The 22014-nt window shown below is 53.2% G+C and overlaps 1 protein-coding gene across 4 annotated transcripts; it reads left to right on the top strand.

Moving 5' to 3' along the window:
* The first annotated feature begins 14 nt into the window (after positions 1-14).
* Positions 15-20251, top strand: HAPLN3 (hyaluronan and proteoglycan link protein 3). 4 transcript variants are annotated; one of them, XM_055326471.1, is made up of 6 exons: positions 3130-3283; positions 12161-12343; positions 15781-16149; positions 18003-18305; positions 19147-19235; positions 19635-20251. In XM_055326471.1, the coding sequence occupies exons 2-6, from the start codon at positions 12220-12222 to the stop codon at positions 19725-19727; spliced, it is 978 nt and encodes a 325-aa protein (XP_055182446.1). In that variant the 5' UTR covers positions 3130-3283; positions 12161-12219; the 3' UTR covers positions 19728-20251. The 4 variants fall into 4 exon arrangements, with proteins under 4 accessions (XP_055182445.1, XP_055182446.1, XP_055182443.1 ...); XM_055326470.1 differs by lacking the exon at positions 3130-3283 and adding an exon at positions 15-349 and having other exon boundaries at positions 19147-20251; XM_055326468.1 differs by having other exon boundaries at positions 3131-3283; positions 19147-20251.
* Positions 20252-22014: the final 1763 nt, after the last annotated feature.

Below are 22014 nucleotides of genomic sequence, written 5' to 3' on the forward strand. Positions count from 1 at the left end.
TAGAGGTGGGTGGGCATGGGGGGCACCTTCTGTGCTAGTTTTTTACCCCAGAGTACACAGGCAGCTTCCAAAATATATTTATATCACCCCCTGAAACTCTTGCTGTGGTTTATTGGTTCATCACTTGCTCCGTCCAGATGGGCTTTGGCCTGGGCTGGCGCCCCCACCCTGGGCCCTCGGTCCTCCCAGAGGCCAGCATTCTTGTTTACCTGCCAGCTGTGGAGAGCTTAACAGCAGGAGAAGGGAGGAGACTCTGAGGAGTCCCACTTCCGAGGCCCGATCTCTTGCCCTCAGTTCTCCACTGCCACCTGCCAGACCCACACTGCCCTGGAGCCCGTAGCTCTACCAGGTGAGGGGCCCGGGGGGCACGTGACACAGAGGCTGTCTCCACGAATGCCTTTGCTGTCTTCCGGCACCAGGACAACTAGTGCTGAGGCTGTTGGTTTTCCCCTTTGGCAATTTCTCTGCATCTGGAGTGGTGGCCTTGGAGAAACTGCTAGAAACTCTGAGAACCTGGGCTGCTTGCAGACCTGTGGGAGGCTCCAGGGTGGGAAGGAAATCATCACGAGGCCTCCTGGCTGAGCACACTGGTTCCTGGGAGGCTACTGGCAGGGCTGCAGGGGGCTGTACCCCTCTGCCCTTACCACCTTACCCCCCATGCAGGGACCATCAGGAAGTAGCCAGCGGGGGAGGGTGGGGGGCAGTACAGGCCAGCATCCTGGTGATCTGGGAAGGGTTGCTGGCAAGTAGAGGAGGAACTGACTAGCTGGGAAGGGAATGTAGGAAGCCACCCTAGTATCCCAGACTGTGGGGTACCAGGTGAATTTTCTGGAACAAACTTTGGGAGCCATGCTGTGATAAACACAGGCGCCTCTGGGTAGCAGATCTGGGCCACGTGGCTGCCAAAGTGAGGGTGTGGCTTTGCTGGAACTTCATGAGGAAAATTAGTCTGGAAGTGACTCCTTCCTGAGAGCTGCCTTTGCCAGGGATTCTTAGCTGGGCAAGGACAGAATAAAAGGCCCGGGCTGTGGTCTCTGAGTGAACAGGGGATTGGGGCTCCCTACCCCTGGGGATCTTTCAGCCCACTCCTTCCTGTATCAGAGATCTCTTCCCTGGAGCTGCATGGATTATGTGTCTGGAGTCAGTTTTTCCAGGTGGTTGCTGACCTCTGCACTCACTTTTGGTAGCATTTTCCATCCACAGCCCTGTTCTGGTCTCTTCTGGGAACTAGCGGACAGTGGAGAAGCTTCTTTCCTCTATACCTGTGCCTCAGGATGGTTCCACCTCCCCAGTAACAAGCCGCGTCTCTGAGCCTTTTTGTATCAGGGGAAGCTGGGAGCCTCACTTGTACTGTCCACCAATCCCTGTTCATGGCATTGAATGTTTGCTCTGGGCCAGTCTCATCAGCTGTAGTCATGAGGTCCCCACCAGGCCCAGGAGCCCTGAGGCTACCCTGGAATGGCCTAAGCCACCCATGCCCTTCTGCTCATCTCTGTAGCCTCGGATGAGTTGGCCACAGCCTTCTGAAAGTGCCCCTCTGGAGAGCCTGGGGCCTTCACTCCTGACCCTCCTCATTCTCCTGGGCAGCCTCCCCTACTTCCACACGCATTCACCATCTCCTCCCCAAATTTGCTTTTTTTGTTCCTAACCACTGTCTGGGGAGCCAGTACTGATATTCCACCTGCCAGCGGGGTGGTGGTGGTGGTGGGTGGTGGTGGTGGTGGTGGTGGTGGAGTTTCATGCTGTCCAGAGCATGAAACTTGTGTTGCTGCGGCAAAACTGACTTTCTTCCTGCTGTGGTCCCTCCCCCTTCATGTGTGGGTGTCAGCACTGAGACCTGGTGACTCATGTCTCCCAGGAGTCTGGTCTCCTTTCCAATTCTGGTTTATAAAGAGTGGGGTCATTAGAAACTTAGGGTCCCAAGCTGGGAAACCAGATCACATCTTGGCTCTAAGTGGCCTTAGGCAATCTACCTAAATCTCTCTGGGCCTCAATTTCTTCATCTGTAAAATGGAAATAATAGGACCAGCTCCATGGCCTTGTGGAGACTAATGGAGAGGATACCTGGATGCAAAGCCTGGCTCATTAGAGGCCTCAAACATGGTCCACATCATTGTCAGAGAAGCTTGCAAGAGTTTCCTAATTGGTATTTGAGTCTATTTCTCCTCCAATCCATCTCCATGCAGAGGTCAGACAGGTCTCTGAAGCCTGGCATTCACTTTGGACACAATGTACCTTCTAGTTCACTGCAGCTCCTTGTGCTCTGACATCCTCCTGGCTCTTGTGTAACACACACACACACACACACACACACACACACACACACACACACCGTATATGCACATGCATGCACTCAGGCTTTTGAAGTGTGTCTAGGAATAGGCTCTGGACTTGACCCCGTGACCTGTGGCCTTTCTCCCTGCCAGGGTTGAAGGACCTCTTGGCTTTTCTGCTGAGGGAAACTGTCCAGCCCAGGACCCCTTTTGGCCAGGCCAGAAACAAAACACCCTGTCCAAATAGGAGTCCTGGGAGGTGGTGCCTGCTGGATGTCAGGATTGTCTTCCTACCCCTGTAGGAGCACTAGTCAGAAGCCTGGTTGCCCCTGCTGGCTGCTGGACACCCCTAACTTTGCCTTCCCTTCCCCCAAGACCGCTGTTTCAAGCCCCACCTCCTAGGGTCAGCGTCCTTGTGTCCCTATGCCCAACACTGACCTAACAGTCTGCCTGGAGATTTCATGATGACTAAAATCATGGGCAGGAGGGAGCACAGTGCCCCCCTTGCCTTATATGGAGGGTAAGCATACAGAACGCTTGCCCTTCCTGCTCCTGAAAGTGGGGGCCGGCCACAGCCCACTTGCAGAGTGCTGGAGAGGGCTCCCCTTGTTCAGTCCCACTGTTTTTGGTAAACCGGAGTGGTCTAATGGGACGGTCCCGCCTCAATAACGCGTCTCTTCCATCTCCCACTTACCCTCTTCAAGATGTGACCTGGAACTCCTGGTCTTTCCCTTTAGGGCGCCGCCAGCCTCTCTGAGGTTTGGAGGTGGTCCCCGGCCCGCCTGGAGCCGGCCCAAGGAGGCAGCAACGCCTTCCTTTGGGCTCAGCCCTTGGGAGGGAAAGGGGCGTGTGTTCCTTTAAGGGGCTGGCCCGGCGGGATCGCGGGGGTTTGTCCGCAGCCGCTTCCTTTCAGGGCATTCAAGATCCCCCGAATCCGCGCGCTTCCTCCGACCGGGGCCCTGACGGCCGAGGCTGGGAGCGCTGCAGCCGTCAAGGGCCGCCTGGGGACGGTACGTGGCTGCGGGTGGCCGGGCTCCTGGGGCGCCCCCCGCCTCCTGGGGCGGCGTCGGGGCAGGGGGAGGCGCTGGGCCCCGCGGGGCCGGGGCGGAGCTGGGGCGTGATGTCCCCGGGGGCGCGCTCCGGGCGCGAGTCCGGGGCGGGGGCGGGGGCGGGGGCGGGGGCGGGGGCGGCTGGGGGAGCAGCGCGGGCGCGCCGCGAGGGGGCACGGCCCCAGCGGAACCCGATGCCCCAGAGGCCGCCGCCGGGCGCAGCCCCGTGGCCCCGGGCCCGTCTGGTCGGGTCGGGTCGGGGTCCCGCAGCCCCCGCGCACGGTGCCGAGCACGAGTCGGGCGCGGGGTCCGCGGGAGCCCGGGACCTGCGCCTCCTGGCCTCTGCCGCCCCGCCGCTGTCCCGGGGAGAGGCAGGATGCCCGGCGCTTTCAGGCCCAGGTTCCCCGCGGTCTCTCCCTCGGCTGCGAGCGCGGAGGCGCAGAGGGAGGGCGGCGACGGCGCGCTGGGGGAAGGCGGGATCGCTCGGGGAGAAATCCGGGGTCGGTGGGCGGCCAGCGAGGAGCCCTCGCGGGCGCCGGGCCCCGCCGGCTGTGTCACCGACTCCCCGGGTGCCCCCGCAGCCTGGGACCCGGCCTGGACCGCGCCGCCCCGCGCCGCCCCGCGCCGCCCCGGCCGTGGCTCTGCTCCGTGCGGCAGGTGATGGAGAGGCGCCCTGGCTCCCCCCGAGGCCCTGCGTGGGCCAGCGGGCTGCGGGTGCTGGTGGGAAACGCCTCCGCTCCTACTTTCCGGGGGCCGCGGGTTTCAAAGGCGCCGATGAGCCCCGTCTACACTGCGGGCACCGAAGTCCAATTCCTCACCGGGAGCTGGGGCTGGTGGAGACCGGGGGGGGGGGGGGGGGGGGGGGGCGATGCTGCTCCCTGCTGGTGGATGGGGGAACTCTACCCTCCGCCTCGCAAGTGAGGAGCGCCTGGGCCCCGCCCCCCAGTTCCTCCGAATTGGGGTTCCGCTCATTCTGCGGTGGGGAGGGGGGCGGAGGCAAGGGGTGCTGGGAAAGCAAAGGATGGGCGGCCAGGGGACTTGGACTTTCTCCAGCCTCTGCCTATTTACCAAAGATACAACTTTGGTACCTCACTCACCTCCCCACCCTTGGCCTCCGTTTCACCAACTGTAAAGAGAAGGCAGTAGTGGCTGCTCTAGGCAGTGAGAGGGGACAAAGATCCACAGAAATAAGCCGAGACTGCAGGTTGTGAATTGTTAACAACTGCAGTAACGGGAGGTGCCTGGGTGGCTCAGTCAGTTTTAAGTGTCTGCTTTCCGGGAGGGTCATGATCCCAGAGTCCTGGGATCCAGCCCACATCAGGCTCCCTCCCTGCTCAGTGGGGAGCCTGCTCCCCCCTCTCCTCCTCACTTGTGCTCTCCCTCACTTTCTCTGTCTCTCTCTCTCCAGTAAATAAATAAAGTCTTTTTGAAAAAGCAATAGTAATAACCACTAATATTTTGTGAGTGCTTACCCTTCTGCCAGGCAGCATTCTAAGTGCTTTGCAGACATTCTCTCCCTTAATTTTTACAGAAATGTTTTCTGGTTGTAATTGTTGTGACTCCCATCTTACAAGATGAGGAAAGTGAAGCTCAGAGACTTGTCCACTGATAGACTGTTAGTAACTGGGGGAATCAGAGCTGAATCCTCGTGACCAGTCTCATTCGAGAACCTGAAATTTGCCAGTATGTTCTTCTGCCAGTACGTATTAGCAACTGCCATATGTTGGGGCTGGACATGATTCATCTTATATAATCCTCATCACAGCCCTAGAGTGAGTATCTAGCCTTTTTTTCCAGATGAGGACATGGAGGCACAGAGAGGTTGAGTAACTTGCCCAAGGTCACACAGCAGGGTACAGGTGTATCTTTGCCCAGGCAAGGCTCCTGCTGATATGGGGAGCCTCCCACAGCTGAGATGACTGTGTTGGACTGGATCTTGGGCCTTCCAGCTGATGGCACCTCTGTGGTAGCTCTGAGGGGCTGGAGGCCAGGGTAGCCAGGGTCAGGGAGCTGAGGTTGACCATGGCTTCCCTGAGTGTTAGTGGTCAGAAATGGGCCTGGGGCAGGGTGGCAGTAAGTAGCAATTGCCACTGCTGGCTCACACCTGGGTCTCAGCTTTATACTGTCACCTAAAGTTCAGGGTGGTCATTTATCTTCAACTTCTGAGCTTCCTTATTAGTCTGTTCTGGAGGCAGGGAAACTTCTGTTCATAGAAATCAAAACATCCAGCCAGCAGGTGACAAGTCTAACTGGATACCTCAGGCTTTGTGTGCTGCACCCCTGCTCTCTAGAGAGGCCGAAGAGCAGCCGGCCAGCTTCCACCTGGGTCATAGCTCCTGGATACAAGGTCAATCTTTCCTTCAGAACTCACTGTTTTTCTTGGCACCCCTCCCCTCATTCTAAAGTTGCATGACTGCTGGGTTAGCATCCAGCAAAGAGGGGTGTGGACCAAATCACACCTCTCCATTTGTGGTGGTGGTTTGTTTTTTAAGTAGGCTCCACACCCAGCATGAGGCTCGAACTCATGACCTTGAGATCAAGAGTTACATGCTCCACTGACTGAGCCAACCAGGAGTCCCCGCAGTAGGGTTAACAAACCAGAAAGCAGACCAAGGTGGGTGTCCAGACCAGAGAAGGGCCAGATGTAATGAAGAGAACTAGGGCTGTTTGGGGGCACCTGGGTGGCTCAGTCGGTGAGGCATTTGCCTTCAGCTCAGGTCATGATCTCAGGGTCCTGGGATAGAGCCTACATCAGGCTTTCTGCTCAGCGTGGACTCTACTTCTCCCTCTCCTTTGCCCTGCTTATGTGCTCTCAAATAAATCTTATTTTCATACACACACACACACAAAAAAAAAAAAAAAAAAAAAAAACAAAAAAAACTAAGGCTGTTTTTAGCTGGAAAGGAGGAGCCAAGGATGAGAACACTATCTGGAGCTGGGGTAGGAAGATAGCCAGCATGGCTCTTTTAGAATGTAAATCAGATTCGTGTCAGTGCCTTTCATTCAGTGCTGCATCATGGTGGACAACCAAATTGTCCCACCTCTCTCCCTCTTGCTCCTCATTGGATTTCAAACTGTTCCTGCCAAAGGCCTTTGCACTGGCTGTTCCCTCCCCTGGAATGCTTTTCCCTAGGATTCTCAAAGCTCACAATTTCAGTTAGTCTCCTTCTCAGGGAATCCTTCCCAATCCATCCTGTCTCCACAAGCACCTCCCTCCCCTGCTTCAGCCTCCTCTATCACATGTAGCACCTTGACAACACGGATGTCCCATATCCTATTTGGTGTCTGTTTCCCTCCCTGGAATGTAAGCTCTGGCAGGACTTGTGATGTTTCCCGCACGCTGAGAACTGTGCCTGGCACATGGCAGATGTTTGATAAATACTTGCTGAGTGAGTGAGGCCATGTTCCAGCCCATCTATTACCTGGGTAACCTTAATCATGCAACTTAGCATTTCTTTTCTTCTTAAAAATTTTATTAATTAAAAAAAATTTTATTAATTTATTTTTAAAAGATATTTATTTATTTATTTATGAGAGACACAGAGAAAGAGGCAGAGACACAGGCAGAGAGAGAAGCAGACTCCCTGTGGGGACCCCAGTGCAGGACTGGATCTCAGGACCCTGGAATCACAACCTGAACCAAAGGCAGATGCTCAACCACTGAGCCACCCAGGTGTTCCTATTTATTTTTTGCGGGGAGGGGAGGGGTAGAGGGAGAGAATCTCAAGCAGACTCCCTGCTGAGCGTGGAGCCCGGGGAACAGACTCCGTCCCATGACTCCAAGATCAGGACCTGAGCCAAAACCAAGAGTCAGATGCCCAACAAACTGAGCCACCTTGGCACCCTGCATCTTAGCATTTCTGAACCTCAGTTTCCTTCTCTGTACAATGGAGATAAAAATTTTGACATTGTGAAACTGATAGACAGTGACATCATCCATGCAAATGCATTGTCACATGGAAGGCAGTCCTTATATAGGACAGATCCTCAAGGGGGCTGGCTGAAGAGTTTACAACAGGGCCCTGCCTCTACCCTCTCGGCCATGTGACCTTTGGACAATTCACGTCTTGGTGCCTCTGTTTACCTGTGGATTAATTGGGGAGAATAAAATTCTTGCTGACTGGCAGTTGAGGGGAGGAGGGTTTCTTAGAAGGGTCAAGGGAGCTGTTGGACATGGAAGCCCTTTAAAACCGAGGGAGTGAGTGATGCCCAGGCTCAAGGTTGGGAGCATGTGCTGGGTGGGGTCTCTGAGGCTGGGAAGGGGTACCTAGGAGCTCGCTGGAAGACACAGAAGATGCCACGGTTTTTCCTGCCTCAGTGCACGTTTCTGAATGAATGACTTCATCACGATTGATAAACACAATGGGGGACTGATGTCAGCATAACACCGCATTGGTCCGGCAGTGATTTTTCTCAACATGCTGACGTATTGGAGTGGCCATAACAGGCTTTCTCACAATCAAAGAGGAAGCTTTTTGCAAGTGCTGGATTCCTTAAGATAAGTGCTGACAGTCCCTGCAGAAAGTACACATACAAATGTCTCTCCCTATCCAGGCTCTTGCTGTTCAGTGTTGAAAACTCAGGAACCAAATAGATTTGGATAATGCAGCATCCCTTCTTACCAAATTGTCCCAGCTCTCAAGATCCAAACTTGCACCATCTCAACTCAAGGATGCAATAGGTTTGGGGAGAGAGAGGTGCCTGTTTGGCAGCTTCTCACAAAGTTTTCTGATAAATGTAGAAATCGCATGATGAAGTTGCAAAGACATTTCCCTTGAGTTAAAAAACAAAAATGATTGAAGAAGATGGCTCCACCTTGGATGGATCAGAGTCTTAATTCTTAATTCTGGTTTCTCTTGGAATCCAATGCCCCCAGAAACCTACATCTCAAAGGAGGAACCATTTGTCCCTGTGCTGAGGGCTGCAAAGGGCATTGGGTGCCAAGGTCAGTGGAGAGTGAACAGTACTGGTGGTGTTTATTAGGACTGTTCCTGGTTTTATTAACACTCTGGTTACAAAGCTGCATGTTTTTTTTTAAGATTTTATTTATTTATTCATGAGAGACACACAGAGAGACAGAGACATAGGCAGAGGGAGAAGCAGGTTCCCTGTGGGGAGCCCAATGCGGGACTTGATCGATCCCAGGACTCTGGGATCGCACCCTGAGCCAAAGGCGAATGCAAAGCCATTGAGCCATGCAGGTGCCTCACATAGGTTTTGAATGATTGGCCCCAACCTTATTCTTCCCTTCACCTTATTTTTTAATGCATTTAATGCAAAAATATGCATTTTGTTTCAGGCACATAAGTGGCAGAAACACCTCCATTTGCTCATCCCAGGGAAGCCCTTTCTCATAGGAGGGCATCTGGGCCTGATGAACTGCTGTGAGGAGGCTGCGGGTAGCCAGGGACAAGGTGGGCCTTGTGACATCCAGCTCAGTATCAACAGCCTCTTGGTCCTCATTCTCCTTCCTGGTTCCAGATGAGAGACCTCAGGAAGAGAAAAGAAATGATCTCCAATGAGGTCCTGCTGTGTACCAGGCTCTGAGGTGTGTGTTCTGCACATGTCACCTCCCTGAATTTGACATGGTCATTCCAGGCTCTGGAGCTGGAGTGGGTTCAGATCCCAACTCCACCATGTCCTTGCTGTATGACCTTGGCCAGATGACTTAATATGTCTGTGCCTTGGTTTTCCCAGCTGTGAAATGAGGATACTAAGAGGTTCCACCTCCAGGCATTGTGATAAGGAGTAAATGAGGTAGTACGTGCTCATTAAACTCAGCTGTTACTATTTTTATGCCCATGATCGCAGTCCAAGTGTGGCTAAGCTGTGTTCACAAAGAGACTCCAAACGTGGTGACTTAAATACGATAAGACTTTGTTTCTCTCATGACACAGTGCAGATGGGGGAGTTCCAGGGCTGATGGGGCAGCTCTGCCATTCAACCCATGGTTTACATTTCTGAGACTAAGGTGGCTACTCTGGTGGCCAGCAGGTGGAGGAGGAGAATACCAGGAAGAGCTATCCCTATTTTAACACAAGACCTGCAGGAGGCACGTGTTATTTCTGCTCCCTGCCATGGTCCAGCACAAGTCCCACGGCCTCTCCTCGCTGTAGAGGGAGACTGCAAATACAGCTTTCAGCTGACTGATCGTGCGCGATCTAGAACCAGGCTACCATAGGAAAGAAGTAGACGTATGGGTGAAAAATATGTGGTGGTGAGTTTTATGAACTTCATTTCGCAAATGAGGAAACCTGCCTAGAATCACAAGGCTTGTAAGTAGTGGAGATGGGATTTGAACCCAGATCTTCCTACCTCCGAACTTCTTTATTAGGTTGTCTGATTGGGCTGCCCAGATCCAAGTCCCCGTGAGGCATTATGGGTGTCGCCTGAGGACTCCTCTTGGATGAGAAGTGAGACCTCAGGCCGACAGTGTCCTACTGTAGTACACGGCACAGAGGGTGGGTCTGGGCCTCAGGATCTCCACAAGGGGCCTAAGGGAGCAATGGGTTCTACCTGTCAGCTTATTCTACATCTGCTCCTTCCTTTCCAGCAAGGGCTCCTAACTGTTTCCGAAACAAGAAGGTTCTCTGCTCGAATCTCACCACCTTTCCTTACAGATTCCATGCTTTTCTCACCTTTCTTTTTTGTTTAAAAGATCTATCGAGAGAGACAGGGAGAGCACGAGCCAGGTTCAGGTGGGAGAGGAGAGGGGCAAGCAGACTCCCTGCCTACCCTGAGCCTGATGTGAGGCTCAACTCTAGGACCCCAAGATTGCAACCTGAGCCAAAGTCAGACACTTAACCAACTGAGCCATCCAGGCGCCTCATTTCTTTTCTTTTTTTCTTTTCCCTTCCCACCCTCCTCCTTCCCTTGTCTCTTTGCTCTTCCCTCCATTCTGGTTTTCATACAACAGGCATTCATGGGGCCACAGGCTTGCAATCATAGCAGAGGGGCAATTCTGGTGTTCTGCTTTGTCCATCTTAAATTATACCCTAAGCATTTTTCCACATTGCTACATGGTAATCATAGCTGTACTTCCAGATGCCCGCTGCCACCCTGGCCTTCCTGCCCCACCAGGTTCACCGTCAACACCGCCCCTGGAGGCGTGTTTCTGAGATGTTCTTCTGATCCTGTGGCTCTTCTGCTTACGGCCACCACTGGCACCCCGGGGCCTTTGGGACCAAGGAGAGAGGGAAAAGCCTGGGCCAGATACCCAAGGGCATCTAGCTGCTCACCTCGGCCTGCTGACCCCTCTCACCACCTCTCCCCTTTATCAGCCAGGGTTTTGGCAGGAAGCAGAATTCACCCTGGGTGGTTCCAATAAAGAGACTCTAATAAGGAAGGAATGGTTGGCTTCTAGAGTTCAGGGATGGGGGCATCGAACGAGGGGGTGGAAGACATAGACATGAGCAATGGCAGTCACCCTTCGAAGCCTGGGGGTGCAGAGGGATAAGGGGAGGGAACAATGTTACACACCTCACAAGAGCAGGTGCTGGGGTGAGGATGAGGAGATGCCAACAGGATTGTGGTCACAAGGAGACACAGTATTCCAGAGATGAAGCTTCTCCCTCCTGCCCATCTCTTGTGGGTGCTTCCCCCAAACCCCCGGGGCTGAATCCCACTGAAAGCCGGAGGCCAGGGTGCTGGGAGAAGCCATCCCAGGATCAGGGCAGAGAAACACACAAAGGAAGTACTTCCAGCACATTCCCAGGACCCCCCCTTCCCCCCACCGCCGCCCGCCCCACCACATGTTCTCTTTGGTCTCTGGGCCTTTGTGTCTTTTCTGTACCCCATGTCTGCACTTCCCATATAGCTCGTGACTCCCTGCCCAGGACTCTGTCCCTTTTCTGCACTAGAGTCCCTCCAAGTCTGCTGGTCTTTTAATCATTAAACACTCAACAAATGGCAATGAGGGGGTGGGGGGGAGGTGAGGAGGAGGTGATTGAGGCATTAGCCTTGGCTGCAAAACACAGCAAGGGAGGAGAGGGTGTGCGCACCAAGAAAACTTGGTAATCGCCATATAATATTGAAATGCAATATATTTTTTAAAAACCAAATAAACTAACTATAGCCCATGGGCTATAAAACAGGGCTAGCTGCCTGTTTTATTTGCATGTCCTCTGAAACCGGAATGGCCCCTAGAAGTACCCTAAGCATGGTGCTTAAAATTTTTTTTGACCTTGACTCAGGGTAAGAAACAAATTTTGCATTGTGACTTCCCCGTCACCCCTGCAGATCTCTCTGGATGGAAACAGAAGCTTGACAATGCAGAACTCCTCTTGCTAAACAAATACATCCTGAGATTGTGTCGTCTGGTTTTCTCCATGTCATTAAAAAATGCTGCTCATGGGATCCCTGGGTGGTGCAGCAGTTTGGCGCCTGCCTTTGGCCCAGGGCGCGATCCTGGAGACCCAGGATCGAATCCCACGTCGGGCTCCTGGTGCATGGAGCCTGCTTCTCCCTCTGCCTATGTCTCTGCCTCTCTCTCTCTCTCTCTCTCTCTCTGTCTCTCTGTGTGTGTGACTATCATAAATTAAAAAAAAAAAATCCTGCTCACAACCTTGCAAATTCAAACATGCCATCTGAAACTGTTGATCCTGTCCTATTGCCCTATATAATTTTCTCTGCGGACTAGGTGCCTCCTCCTAACCCCTCCCTCGGCTTTGTTGGCTTGCTTACTGCCCGTCTTGCCTGTGGCCTGCAGTCCCCTGGGCCTGCCAGACAGAAGATGCTCCGTAATCACCCACTGAGCTAGTGAACAAGTGCTGGAACCCAGGGGTCCCCGGGCCCCCTGCAGCAGGCTTCTCTAATTGGCTTATTTTCTCCTCTTTCCAGCCTGCCCCAGACTCCAGCCTTGCCCCAGACACCCTGGCCCTGTGGCCGTGCCTGGCGTCATGGGCCTGCTGCTCCTGGTCCTGCTGTTCCTGCTGCCCTGCATCTCCGGGCTGCCCTTCTACAATGGCTTCTACTACTCCAACAGTCCCAATGGCTGGAACCTGGGCAATGGCCACAACGAAGGTGGGCAGCTCCTGGCTGGCTCTGGCTCCATGTTCCACTGGGATGACCGAGACCTCTCCTGGATCCTGCTGTGATATGCAGGTTCCAGGCCGGGACAGGGGATGGGGCGTGGAGCCAGTAGCCCCTTCCCTGTCTGGGCCCTTGTAGCAGGCCAGGCTCCTTTCTAAGACGAGTGCAAGGGATGGTTCAGTTACTCTGTGTTTGCTACTCCCTTGGGCTTGGAGTGCATCGGAGCCAAATGTGCTTAAAGACAATCACTTCTGTACTTAAGGACGCTCCCAAAATGGGACGCTCCTGCCCATTTTCCAAGACCCAACTTACATGTGATTGCCCCTGCCTGGTGTCCCAAGTGGAAAGGATGTTTGAGGTTAGACAGATGTGAGTTTGAATCTTAATTTTGCCACTTAGTAACTACATGGCTTTGGGCAGGTGACTTTTTTGGGGAAGAGGGGCAGAGGGAGAGGAAAAGAGAGAGAGAATCCCAAGCAGGCTCCGTGCAGGGCATGGGGCTCGATTCCATAACCCTGAGATCATGACCTGAAATCAAGAGTCAGATACTTAACTGGCTGAGCCACCTCAGCGCCTTTGGGCAGGTGACTTTTTAGTTAGCAGTTGTGCACCTACTTTGTGTCAGGCACACTTCTAGCTGCCTTCCCAGCATTGCTTCAGACAATCCTCACAAAAAGCCTGATATATGGGCAAGGTTAACAGCCAGCACGGTGAGGACTCCACCAGGCCAAGCTAGTGCTGGCTGTCCTTGCAGCCCCGAAAGCACATAACGTGGATTATTTCATTTCATAGATGAGGACAGCGAAGCTCACAGACTTGAGCCAGCCTCCCGGGGCACACAGATCTGCAGAACCCGTGCTGAGATCTGCTTGTGGAAGGGTTGCTTTGATGAACACGACCCGGCCTCCCTCAGGCTCTTGGGGGTAGGGGTGGGGGGAATGTGTTCCTTACCTCTCCCGGTGTCCTTTGGCTGCTGATGGGCCTGGGCCTGTGGCTGTGTCACTGCAGTCTCTGACCCCGGGGTCACATCTCGCTTGGCCCCCTTCTAAGAAGATACTTGTGACTGCAATCCTTAATTTAGTCTCTTTGCCATAGAAGGTAACTCTCACAGGTTCCAGGAATTAGGACCTAGGTATCTCGGGGCATCATTATTTGGCTTCCAACCTTCCCCCCCCCCCACCGAATTTATTTTGTTAGATAATCACAATTTTATTCTATTTTTAAAAAATATTTTATTTATTTGTTCATGAGAGACACTGAGAGAGGCAGAGACACAGGCAGAGGGAGAATAGGCTCTCTGCGGGGAGCCCAATGCAGGGCTCTATCCTAGGATCCTGGGGTCACACCCTGAACCAGAGGCTGACACTCAACCACTAAGCCACCCAGGTGTCCCAATAATCCGACTTTAATGAGATTCAAGAAAACTTAAAAACTTAAACTTTCTACCCATAATTTTACCACTTCTATCCATGAATATGTGTAAAATCACAAATAATCCCCCCTACCTGGGGGAAACCTTACTAACATTTCCCTCCAGCCTTTGATATAGGATTGAGAAAATTGTCTTTAACCTCTTGCTCTACATGTGGTTTGGGAATCTCCGTGTCACTTCATAGAATACAATTTTTCTCCCAAGGCCGATGAGTGGATATCCAGCTGCCAGGTTATCTTACCTGGCTGTATAGTGTTTTGTCATACAGAGACATTATGATTTAACTAAACATTCTCATCTTCTTCGGGTTAAAGCTTCAAACACAGCTTTACTAAAGAGCATGAAGGAGGGGCACCTGGGTGGCTCAGTGGTTGAGCGTCTGCCTTCGGCTCAGGTCATGATCCCGGGGTCCTGGGATCAAGTCCCACGTAGGGCTCCCGGCTCCATTGGGAGCTTGCTTCTCCCTCTCTCTCTGCCCCTCCACCCCTGTTCATGCTCTCTCTCTTGCTCTGTGTGCTTTCTCTCTCTCAAATAAATCAAAACCATAAAGTGTACTAGGTGAAAACAAAGGACAAAGCCACTACATGATAGTCCTGGCTCATGTCCGTTGAGCTTTTCCCATGTGCCAGGTGTCACACTTATCTGTGTTGAGACTCACCACAGCCAGCTATAGGTACTGATGTTACCCCATGCTACAAATAAGGAGAGTGGTTTGTAGAATCAGCTGATTTCTCTAGACTAGACTAGCTTGTGGAGAGTTGGAGCCAAGATTCAAACCGGGCTTCTCTGACTCCAGGCCTGTGGTCCCCAAGCCTCTGTGTTTACAGCCTGTCCAGAGCAGGCTTCTCCAACTTGAGTGACTGGCAAAATCACCCACCTGTAGAGCTGTTAGAACACTGATCACTGGGCCTTACCCCCAGAGGTTTTGATTCAGGAGGTCTGGGGTGGGGTCTGGGAGTTTGCATTTCTAGCAAGTTCCCAGTGATGCTGCTGCTGCTGCTGCCTTGGGGACCCCACTTTGACAACCACTGCACCAGAGCTCCTGGCCTTTTCGGCATGAAAGCCTCTGCAGGGAGCCTCCTAGCTCCTTACCCTGGAGACTACACCCCTCCCCCACCCTGTACCTCCAGGGGTCTAAGTCCAGGCCCACGAGCATGAGATAGTGAGACCGCTATATGGGGTCTCAAGTTAAAGATGAGCCAGCTTCAGCCATAAACCTGGTGCTTGTGCCGCCATGGTAGGCTCTGGGTTTATTTGTACGGTGTTACTGTATGGTCTCCTATAGAAGTCCTGCCGCATCTCACCTGTGTTTCTAGGTATCTCGGGAACATCAGAATGGTGAGACAAAAAGTGAAGGGCAAGCTGTGCTCTCCTGTGGTCAGCATGGCAGGGAAGGACCCCAGGGAGATCTGAGTCCTAGCCAGCTGCCTGATACGGGGATGCTCAAATTGCCTGCTATGTCAATTAGCTGCTTACACACAACACACTTAATGGCTTAAGACAACAGCTGTTTTTTTTTTTGGGGGGGGGGTTGGCTTGTGATTTCATGGGTCAGCATTTTGGATTGGCTTCTATGTCCATGGTCCCAGCTGTGCTCACTGACTTAATTGTGCCTGCAGTCAGTAGGACAGGTCAGTGAGGGCTTGTCTCTGCTCCACGTGGGCTCTCCTTTTCCAGCAGGTGAGCCCAGGCTTGTTGTCGTGGAGTGAAAGCAGCAGAGCCTCATGGAACCCAGACTCAGAGCAGGCACAGTGGAATAGTCACATTCATTTGGTCAAAGCAAGTGGCAAGGCCAGCCAAGGGGGAGGGGAAATAGAGTCCCCTCTTGATAGGGGCCACAAAGTCACAATGCAGAGCATGTGGGTGCAGCATTACGGCCATTCTTGCAATGGGCAACTGCTGAGCCTGGCAGAAGCCGGGGATGAGGCTCAGGGTGGCCCTTGCAGGGGTACGGGTGTGCTGCTGCAGATCCCCATTGGCACCTCCTCTCTCGCAGGCGTCTTCAACGGGGTGAAGCTGTTGGTAGAGACACCCGAGGAGACCCTGTTCTCCCACCAGGGGGCCCAAGTGACCCTGCCCTGCCGCTACCACTACGAGCCCACCCTGCTGGCCCCGAGGACTGTACGCATCAAGTGGTGGAAGCTGTCAGAGAATGGGGCCCCAGAGCAGGATGTGCTGGTGGCCATCGGGCAGAGGCACCGCTCCTTCGGAGACTACCGAGGCCGGGCGCGTCTGTGGCAGAACGGGGAGCGCGAAGTGTCGCTGCAGATCAGGGACTTGCGGCTGGAGGACTCTGGGCGTTACCGCTGTGAGGTCATTGATGGGCTGGAGGACCAGAGTGGCCTGGTGGAGCTGGAGCTACGGGGTGAGGCCCCACGCGCAGGGGGATATGGGGGGCCTGGGCTATGGAGAGAGAGGGCCCCGAGAAACCGTCTAGAGCTCTGTGCTTCAGACCAGCACGTGGTCCTTGAAACAACCCCATGGTGACGCTACTGCTATCGTCACCCCCATTTAATTACTTATTTCTTTAATATGTATATTTTTACAGGTTTTATTTATTCATGAGACACAGAGAGGCAGAGACACAGGCAGAGGGAGAAGCAGGCTCCCTGTGGGGAGCCCGATGTGGGACTCGATCCCAGGACCCCAGGATCACACCCTGAGCTGAAGGCAGATGCTCAACCACTGAGCCACCCAGGCATCCCATCACCCCCGGTTTACAGATGAGGAAATAGGCACAGGGAGGTCAACGAACTTCCCTAAGGCCATACTGCCCATAAATTGCAGAGTAGGAGTTTGACCTCAGGCAGTCGGTCTCTAGAACACAATATTCCCTCTGGCTCACACTTTATTTAGATAGAGGAAAACAGGAGGACTGCAACCCTGCTGAGACTCCAGCAGGGTTGCAGGCAGCACAAACCAAGGGGGCCGCCCAGTGTGGGTGGCAGGAGTGGTGGGCACCTGGACACACGGCTGAGCCCTCATCATGTCCCAGAGGAGTGCCTTACTTGGGGCCAGGAGCAGACTCACACAGCCAGGTTTTCTGATTTGATAAGAGAAGCATATATTTTTCTCTGAAATCTCTGGATTTCTCTTTTTAAAGATTTTATTTATTCATGAGAGATACACAGAGAGAGGCAGAGACACAGAGTGGGGGAATCTGATGCAGAACTTGATCCCAGGACCCCAGGATCACACCCTGAGCTGAAGGCAGATACTCAACCACTGAGCCACCCAGGCACCCCAAAATCTCTGGATTTCTTTTTTAATCTCTGGATTTTTATGTAAAAATCTTCTCATGAAAAAACAATCACAGCTCAATGGTCTCCAAACTAGCCAGACCTTGTATGTGGGCTCCTGTGGGTGATCTCTAGTGACTTTGACCTTCTCTCTCTCTAGGATGGGGCTATGTGTCCTCATACCTCTCCTACCTGTTAGGGAGGAGGTGAGATGGATAGAGAATGGTGTTCTGGCTCCAGGCCCACCCTGCCCTAGCTGTGGGTGGGGTGGGTAGATACCCCATCCCCTACAGTATGAAATGAGTGCCTCCTTTACCTGCTTGTGAGGAGATGAGGATAAAGTGCAAGTCAGGGACTTACTTTTACCATCAGCATCCACCTATCTAGTCCAGATGGTGACCAGAGGGGCCCCGTTCCTCATCCCTGATGCTGGCTGGATATGATTGGGGCGGAAGGGTGCTAGCTAGCATGGTCAGGTGAGAGCCCTCTGCCAGGTCACAGACTGCTTTCTGTGTCCTCACATGGTGGAAGCAGGGAGAGATCTCTGTGTGGGATCTCTTATGGAGGGACACTAATCTCATTCATGACCTAAGTGCCTCCTGAAGGCCCCACCTCCTCATACCATCACCTTAGGCCTTGGGATTTCAGCACATGAGCTAGGGGGACACATTGAGACCCTAGCACTGGGGTTCTTGCAACAGCCCTGTGAATTAGGTGGCATTCCCATTCTAGAGTTGGGGACGTTAATTGGCTGATTCATTCATGACCTTAACAAGCTAATCAATGTTTTCTGAGTACTGCTGTGTGCCAGCCTGGTTCTAGGAGGGAGCTGTAAGGCAGACATAGACTCTGCTTTGGACCTGGAGAATGGACAGGAGATGACAGGTTTGCTTCTCTGTGTGCTTAGGGGAGCCTCCTTCCCAGTGGGCATCCTTCCCTGCCCACCCCCTTCAAGCCCCTCTTTCTCCTCCCTCCCCAGGTGTGGTCTTTCCCTACCAGCACCCTCAGGGGCGCTATCAGCTCAACTTCCATGAGGCCCAGCGGGCGTGTGAGGAGCAGGATGCGGTGGTGGCATCCTTCGAGCAGTTGTTCCGGGCCTGGGAGGAGGGCCTGGACTGGTGTAATGCAGGCTGGCTGCAGGACGCCTCGGTGCAGTACCCCATCACGCTGGCCCGGCAGCCCTGCGGTGGCCTGGGCCTGGCACCTGGTGTGCGCAGCTACGGCCCACGTCACCACCGCCTGCACCGCTATGATGTATTCTGCTTTGCTCCTGCCCTCAGGGGTGAGTGCACTGGCCAAGCACAGGCCTGGGGGTCCGAAGGTGGCATCTGGAAAGTGTTAGGATCCAGAGAGGTCTCTGTCTACCCTGCTGGCATCTTCTCTTGGAGGCTTGGAGTAGGCATTGAAGGCATTGGAGCCACGCCTGGCAGAGTTTTGAGTGCTCTGCTGCTGCTTCACACCAATCACTGGTTTACTTGTTCATCAGATATTTTTTGAGAGCCTACTCGTGCTGGGGCCAAGACTAGGTGCTGGGCATCATAGACAAATAAAGCACAGCCCGTCCTTGTGAAGAGGATCATTTTGGGGGAAGATAAATAAAAACAGAAATTGGTTCATTGTCACATCACAAGCATTCAGAAAAGTGTCCTGGCACATAGTAGGTACTCTGTAAATGATTTTTTTAAACTTTTATTTTTAAGTCATCTCTGCACCCAGCATGGGGCTCAAACTCACAACCCTAAGATCAAAAGTCACACGCTCCACCAGCTGAGCCAACCGAGTGCCCCAGTACTCAGTAAATGATTGAGTGGGTGAGAGACCCTGATTGGTCCAGGCTAGGTGGGGTGCCCACCCAGGGTGAGTGAGGTAGAGTACAGACATGACAGGAAGGACCCAGCCCCATAGCAGGGGTGATGAAGCTCTCAGAGAGGGGGTCAGAATGGGGAAGGTACCTCCCAGAAGCATCCATGGCAAATGCCCACAGCCTGATGTCTCCCTGGGCTCCTGATCGCCAGGGTTGTTTGGTGAGGTCTAATGGGCTGCCGTCCCTGCAGGCCCCACTGTCCTCTCTGGCTGCCTCCCCCCCACCCAGTGCCTAACCCTCATGCCCCACCTTCCCACAGGGCAGGTGTACTACCTAGAACACCCTGAGAAGCTGACCCTGGCAGAGGCAAAGGAGGCCTGCCAGGAAGACGGTGCCCAGATCGCCAAGGTGGGCCAACTCTTTGCTGCCTGGAAGTTCCGGGGCCTGGACCGCTGTGATGCTGGCTGGCTGGCAGATGGCAGCGCCCGCTACCCTGTTGTTCACCCGCGTCCCAACTGCGGGCCTCTGGAGCCTGGGGTCCGAAGCTTTGGCTTCCCAGACCCGCAGAGCCGGGAGTATGGCGTCTACTGCTACCGGCCACGCTACTCCTGAGCTAGTCCCCACGCCGGCTCTGCACCGCCCTGTGGTCCTTCCCCTCTCGGGCTCTATTTATTGAGTGGTTCGTTTTCCCTGGCAGCTTGGGGCAAGTTTTTTGTATTGTTTTTATTCTCAAGTTAATTTTTTTTAATTACTGCTTTTTGCTTGTTTTTTTGTAAATCCAACATTCCAAATCTTCCCTTTGCTCAGGTGGACACCCCAAGGCTCTCCCAGGAATCCCTCTTGCCTCTCTCTAGGACATTGGAGGTTCATGGGCCCACAAGTGCTCTCTACCATCACTGAATGTAGCCCTGCTCCCTGCTCCAGGGAGGCTGGTGCCCAGAGTGGACAGTGACACATGGTGGCTGCAACTCCCCCTCCCCCTCAACCTGGGGGAGGAGAGGGTAACCAGGGAGCCCCTGGAACTAGGCACGGGGCATCATAGTCTCCTGCCTCCTTCTTCTCAGGCTGGGGGAGGGGAGGGTGTCCAGGGGGGCCCTGGAGCTGGGCCCTGGACATTATGGTCTCCTGCTGCCTCTGCTGCTGCCTCCTCCTCCTCTTCTTCTTCCTCCACCACCACCTCCTCCTCCTCCTGTCCTCCTCTGCGAAGCAGCTGGCCCAGATCAGCACAGCTGTGGAGCTAGGGTTGGAAGCGGGTCCCTAGACTTCTATGTGAAGTCCCAGGAAACAGAGAAATTTCTCCATTTTTTCCTTCTCTCTCCGAAGAGTGTATTTTTTTCTCTCTCATCTTTCCCTGCTCAGGGAGTGGCCCTCAGGTGTCTGTACTTTCTCTGAACAATAAATGGTGCTGTGACCACCCACCCCCATCCCTGTGTCTGGCCTTCTGCTTCATTCAGTCCTGGGGCCCAGCTCCCTCCCCAGGGAGAGTGGTGGGGAGTTCTGTTTTGGGGAGCTCCATGGGCTGCACCTGCAAGCTGCTGTGGTTCTGGCTTGCCTGATGGCCGAGACCTGCCTCTGGTGGCTGGCCTAGCAGTGGGAGGATCCGGCCTGTGTTCCCGCTGTCTCCCCTCCCAGGCTGGTGTCAGTGTCAGCCCAGAACACTAGGAGGTGCCTTGGAGGACACAGAGGAGGCCATGACTGTCCCCAGCCCCAGGGGATCTCAGAGATAGGCCCTCTCTCTGTCTCCCCCTCTGCGCCCTGTCCCCACCCCAGCTTTGGGAAACCAGACCTGCCTCTGCTCAGGCATTCCTCTGCTGTTCACACTGTTACAGAGTCAGTTTTTCACGTGGGGTCCCTGCTTCTCAGAATGTGGCCAGGCAGCAATCCTGGGAAATTATTGGAAATGCAAATCTCTGGGCCCCACCCCAGACCTGCCAAACTTCAGTTCTCTCAGTGAGAAACTGTGTTATCACAAATCCTCTGGATTCTGATGGAGACTCAAGTTTGAACACCACATAGTTGCAGTCCCAACTCACCAGTGAATCCATTCATTACCTAATTATTGAGCCCCTTCTATGTGATCATCACTGGACCTCCTACTTTTGTTCACTCATTGCCTCCAGACTCGTAGGGAATCTGGACACATGTATCTAGTCACCAGTGAATCCTCAGCATACATAAGCACACCCAAAAAGATACCAGCAAACTCACACCAGCATGCACCAGCTGGCACCCAGACGCCTTCACAAACACAGTCACCAGGGCTCACTGAGCAAGTGATGAGCAGGGTGGCACCTACCTGGCCTCCTAAGGAGCAGGCTAGTGCGGGGCCAATGCCCGGCCAATGCACATTCTGGGTCCTCTCAAGGTCTCTTGGAGAACAATTGGAATTGTTTTCATCAATAGCCTTCACCATTCTTGAGAGCAGGATGCCCAGACCTTCTTGCTAGTGGCCAGTGAACTAGCTAACCACAAATATGCATAAGCAAGATTCACTGTTCCTAGGCTGTCTGCAACTGTTTTGTGTTCCCTCTTATAAATCCTGATTTTGCCTCTCCTTTTTTTTTTTTAAGATATTTATTTATTTATTTATTTATTTATTTATTTATTTATGAGAGGCAGGCTCCTTCCAGGGAGCCTGACATGGGACTTGATCCCAGGACCCCAGGATCCCGACGTGAACCAAAGGCAGATGCTCAACCACTGAGCCACCCAGGTGCCCCTTACCTCTGCTCTTGACTCACTGTACCAACCATTCCCTATATGAGCATGAGCTATCAAAGAACCAAGCTATGCCAAGTAACCAGATGTCTCATTTGTCTTTTGACAATGTGCCAACTCATAAATCACACACAAAACCCACTGGCTGTTGCACACACACACACTCCATCAAATGCACAGGTACCTTCACAAAAATATGAAGTACAACATATTTGTACTGGTGTGACTGGTGTGACTGTTCCAGGCTTCATGAACAGAAAAGATTCACCTAGTTTGGGTCATTGGGTTGAAACATGTCCCAACTACTCCCCCATTCCTAAGAGCCCCTTCTGTAGACCTCAGACCCTGTTTGCCTTCTCTTTAAAAAAAGGGAAAAGAAAAGAAATAGATCTCTTCCAATGTCTTTATTATTATAATTATCATAATCTTCAGTTTTCAAAAATATAAATAGGTGCACGGAACTCTGGTG

This window comes from Nyctereutes procyonoides, unplaced genomic scaffold (assembly GCF_905146905.1).
Source record: "Nyctereutes procyonoides isolate TBG_1078 unplaced genomic scaffold, NYPRO_anot_genome, whole genome shotgun sequence".
In the NCBI taxonomy this organism is placed as follows: Eukaryota; Metazoa; Chordata; class Mammalia; order Carnivora; family Canidae; genus Nyctereutes; species Nyctereutes procyonoides.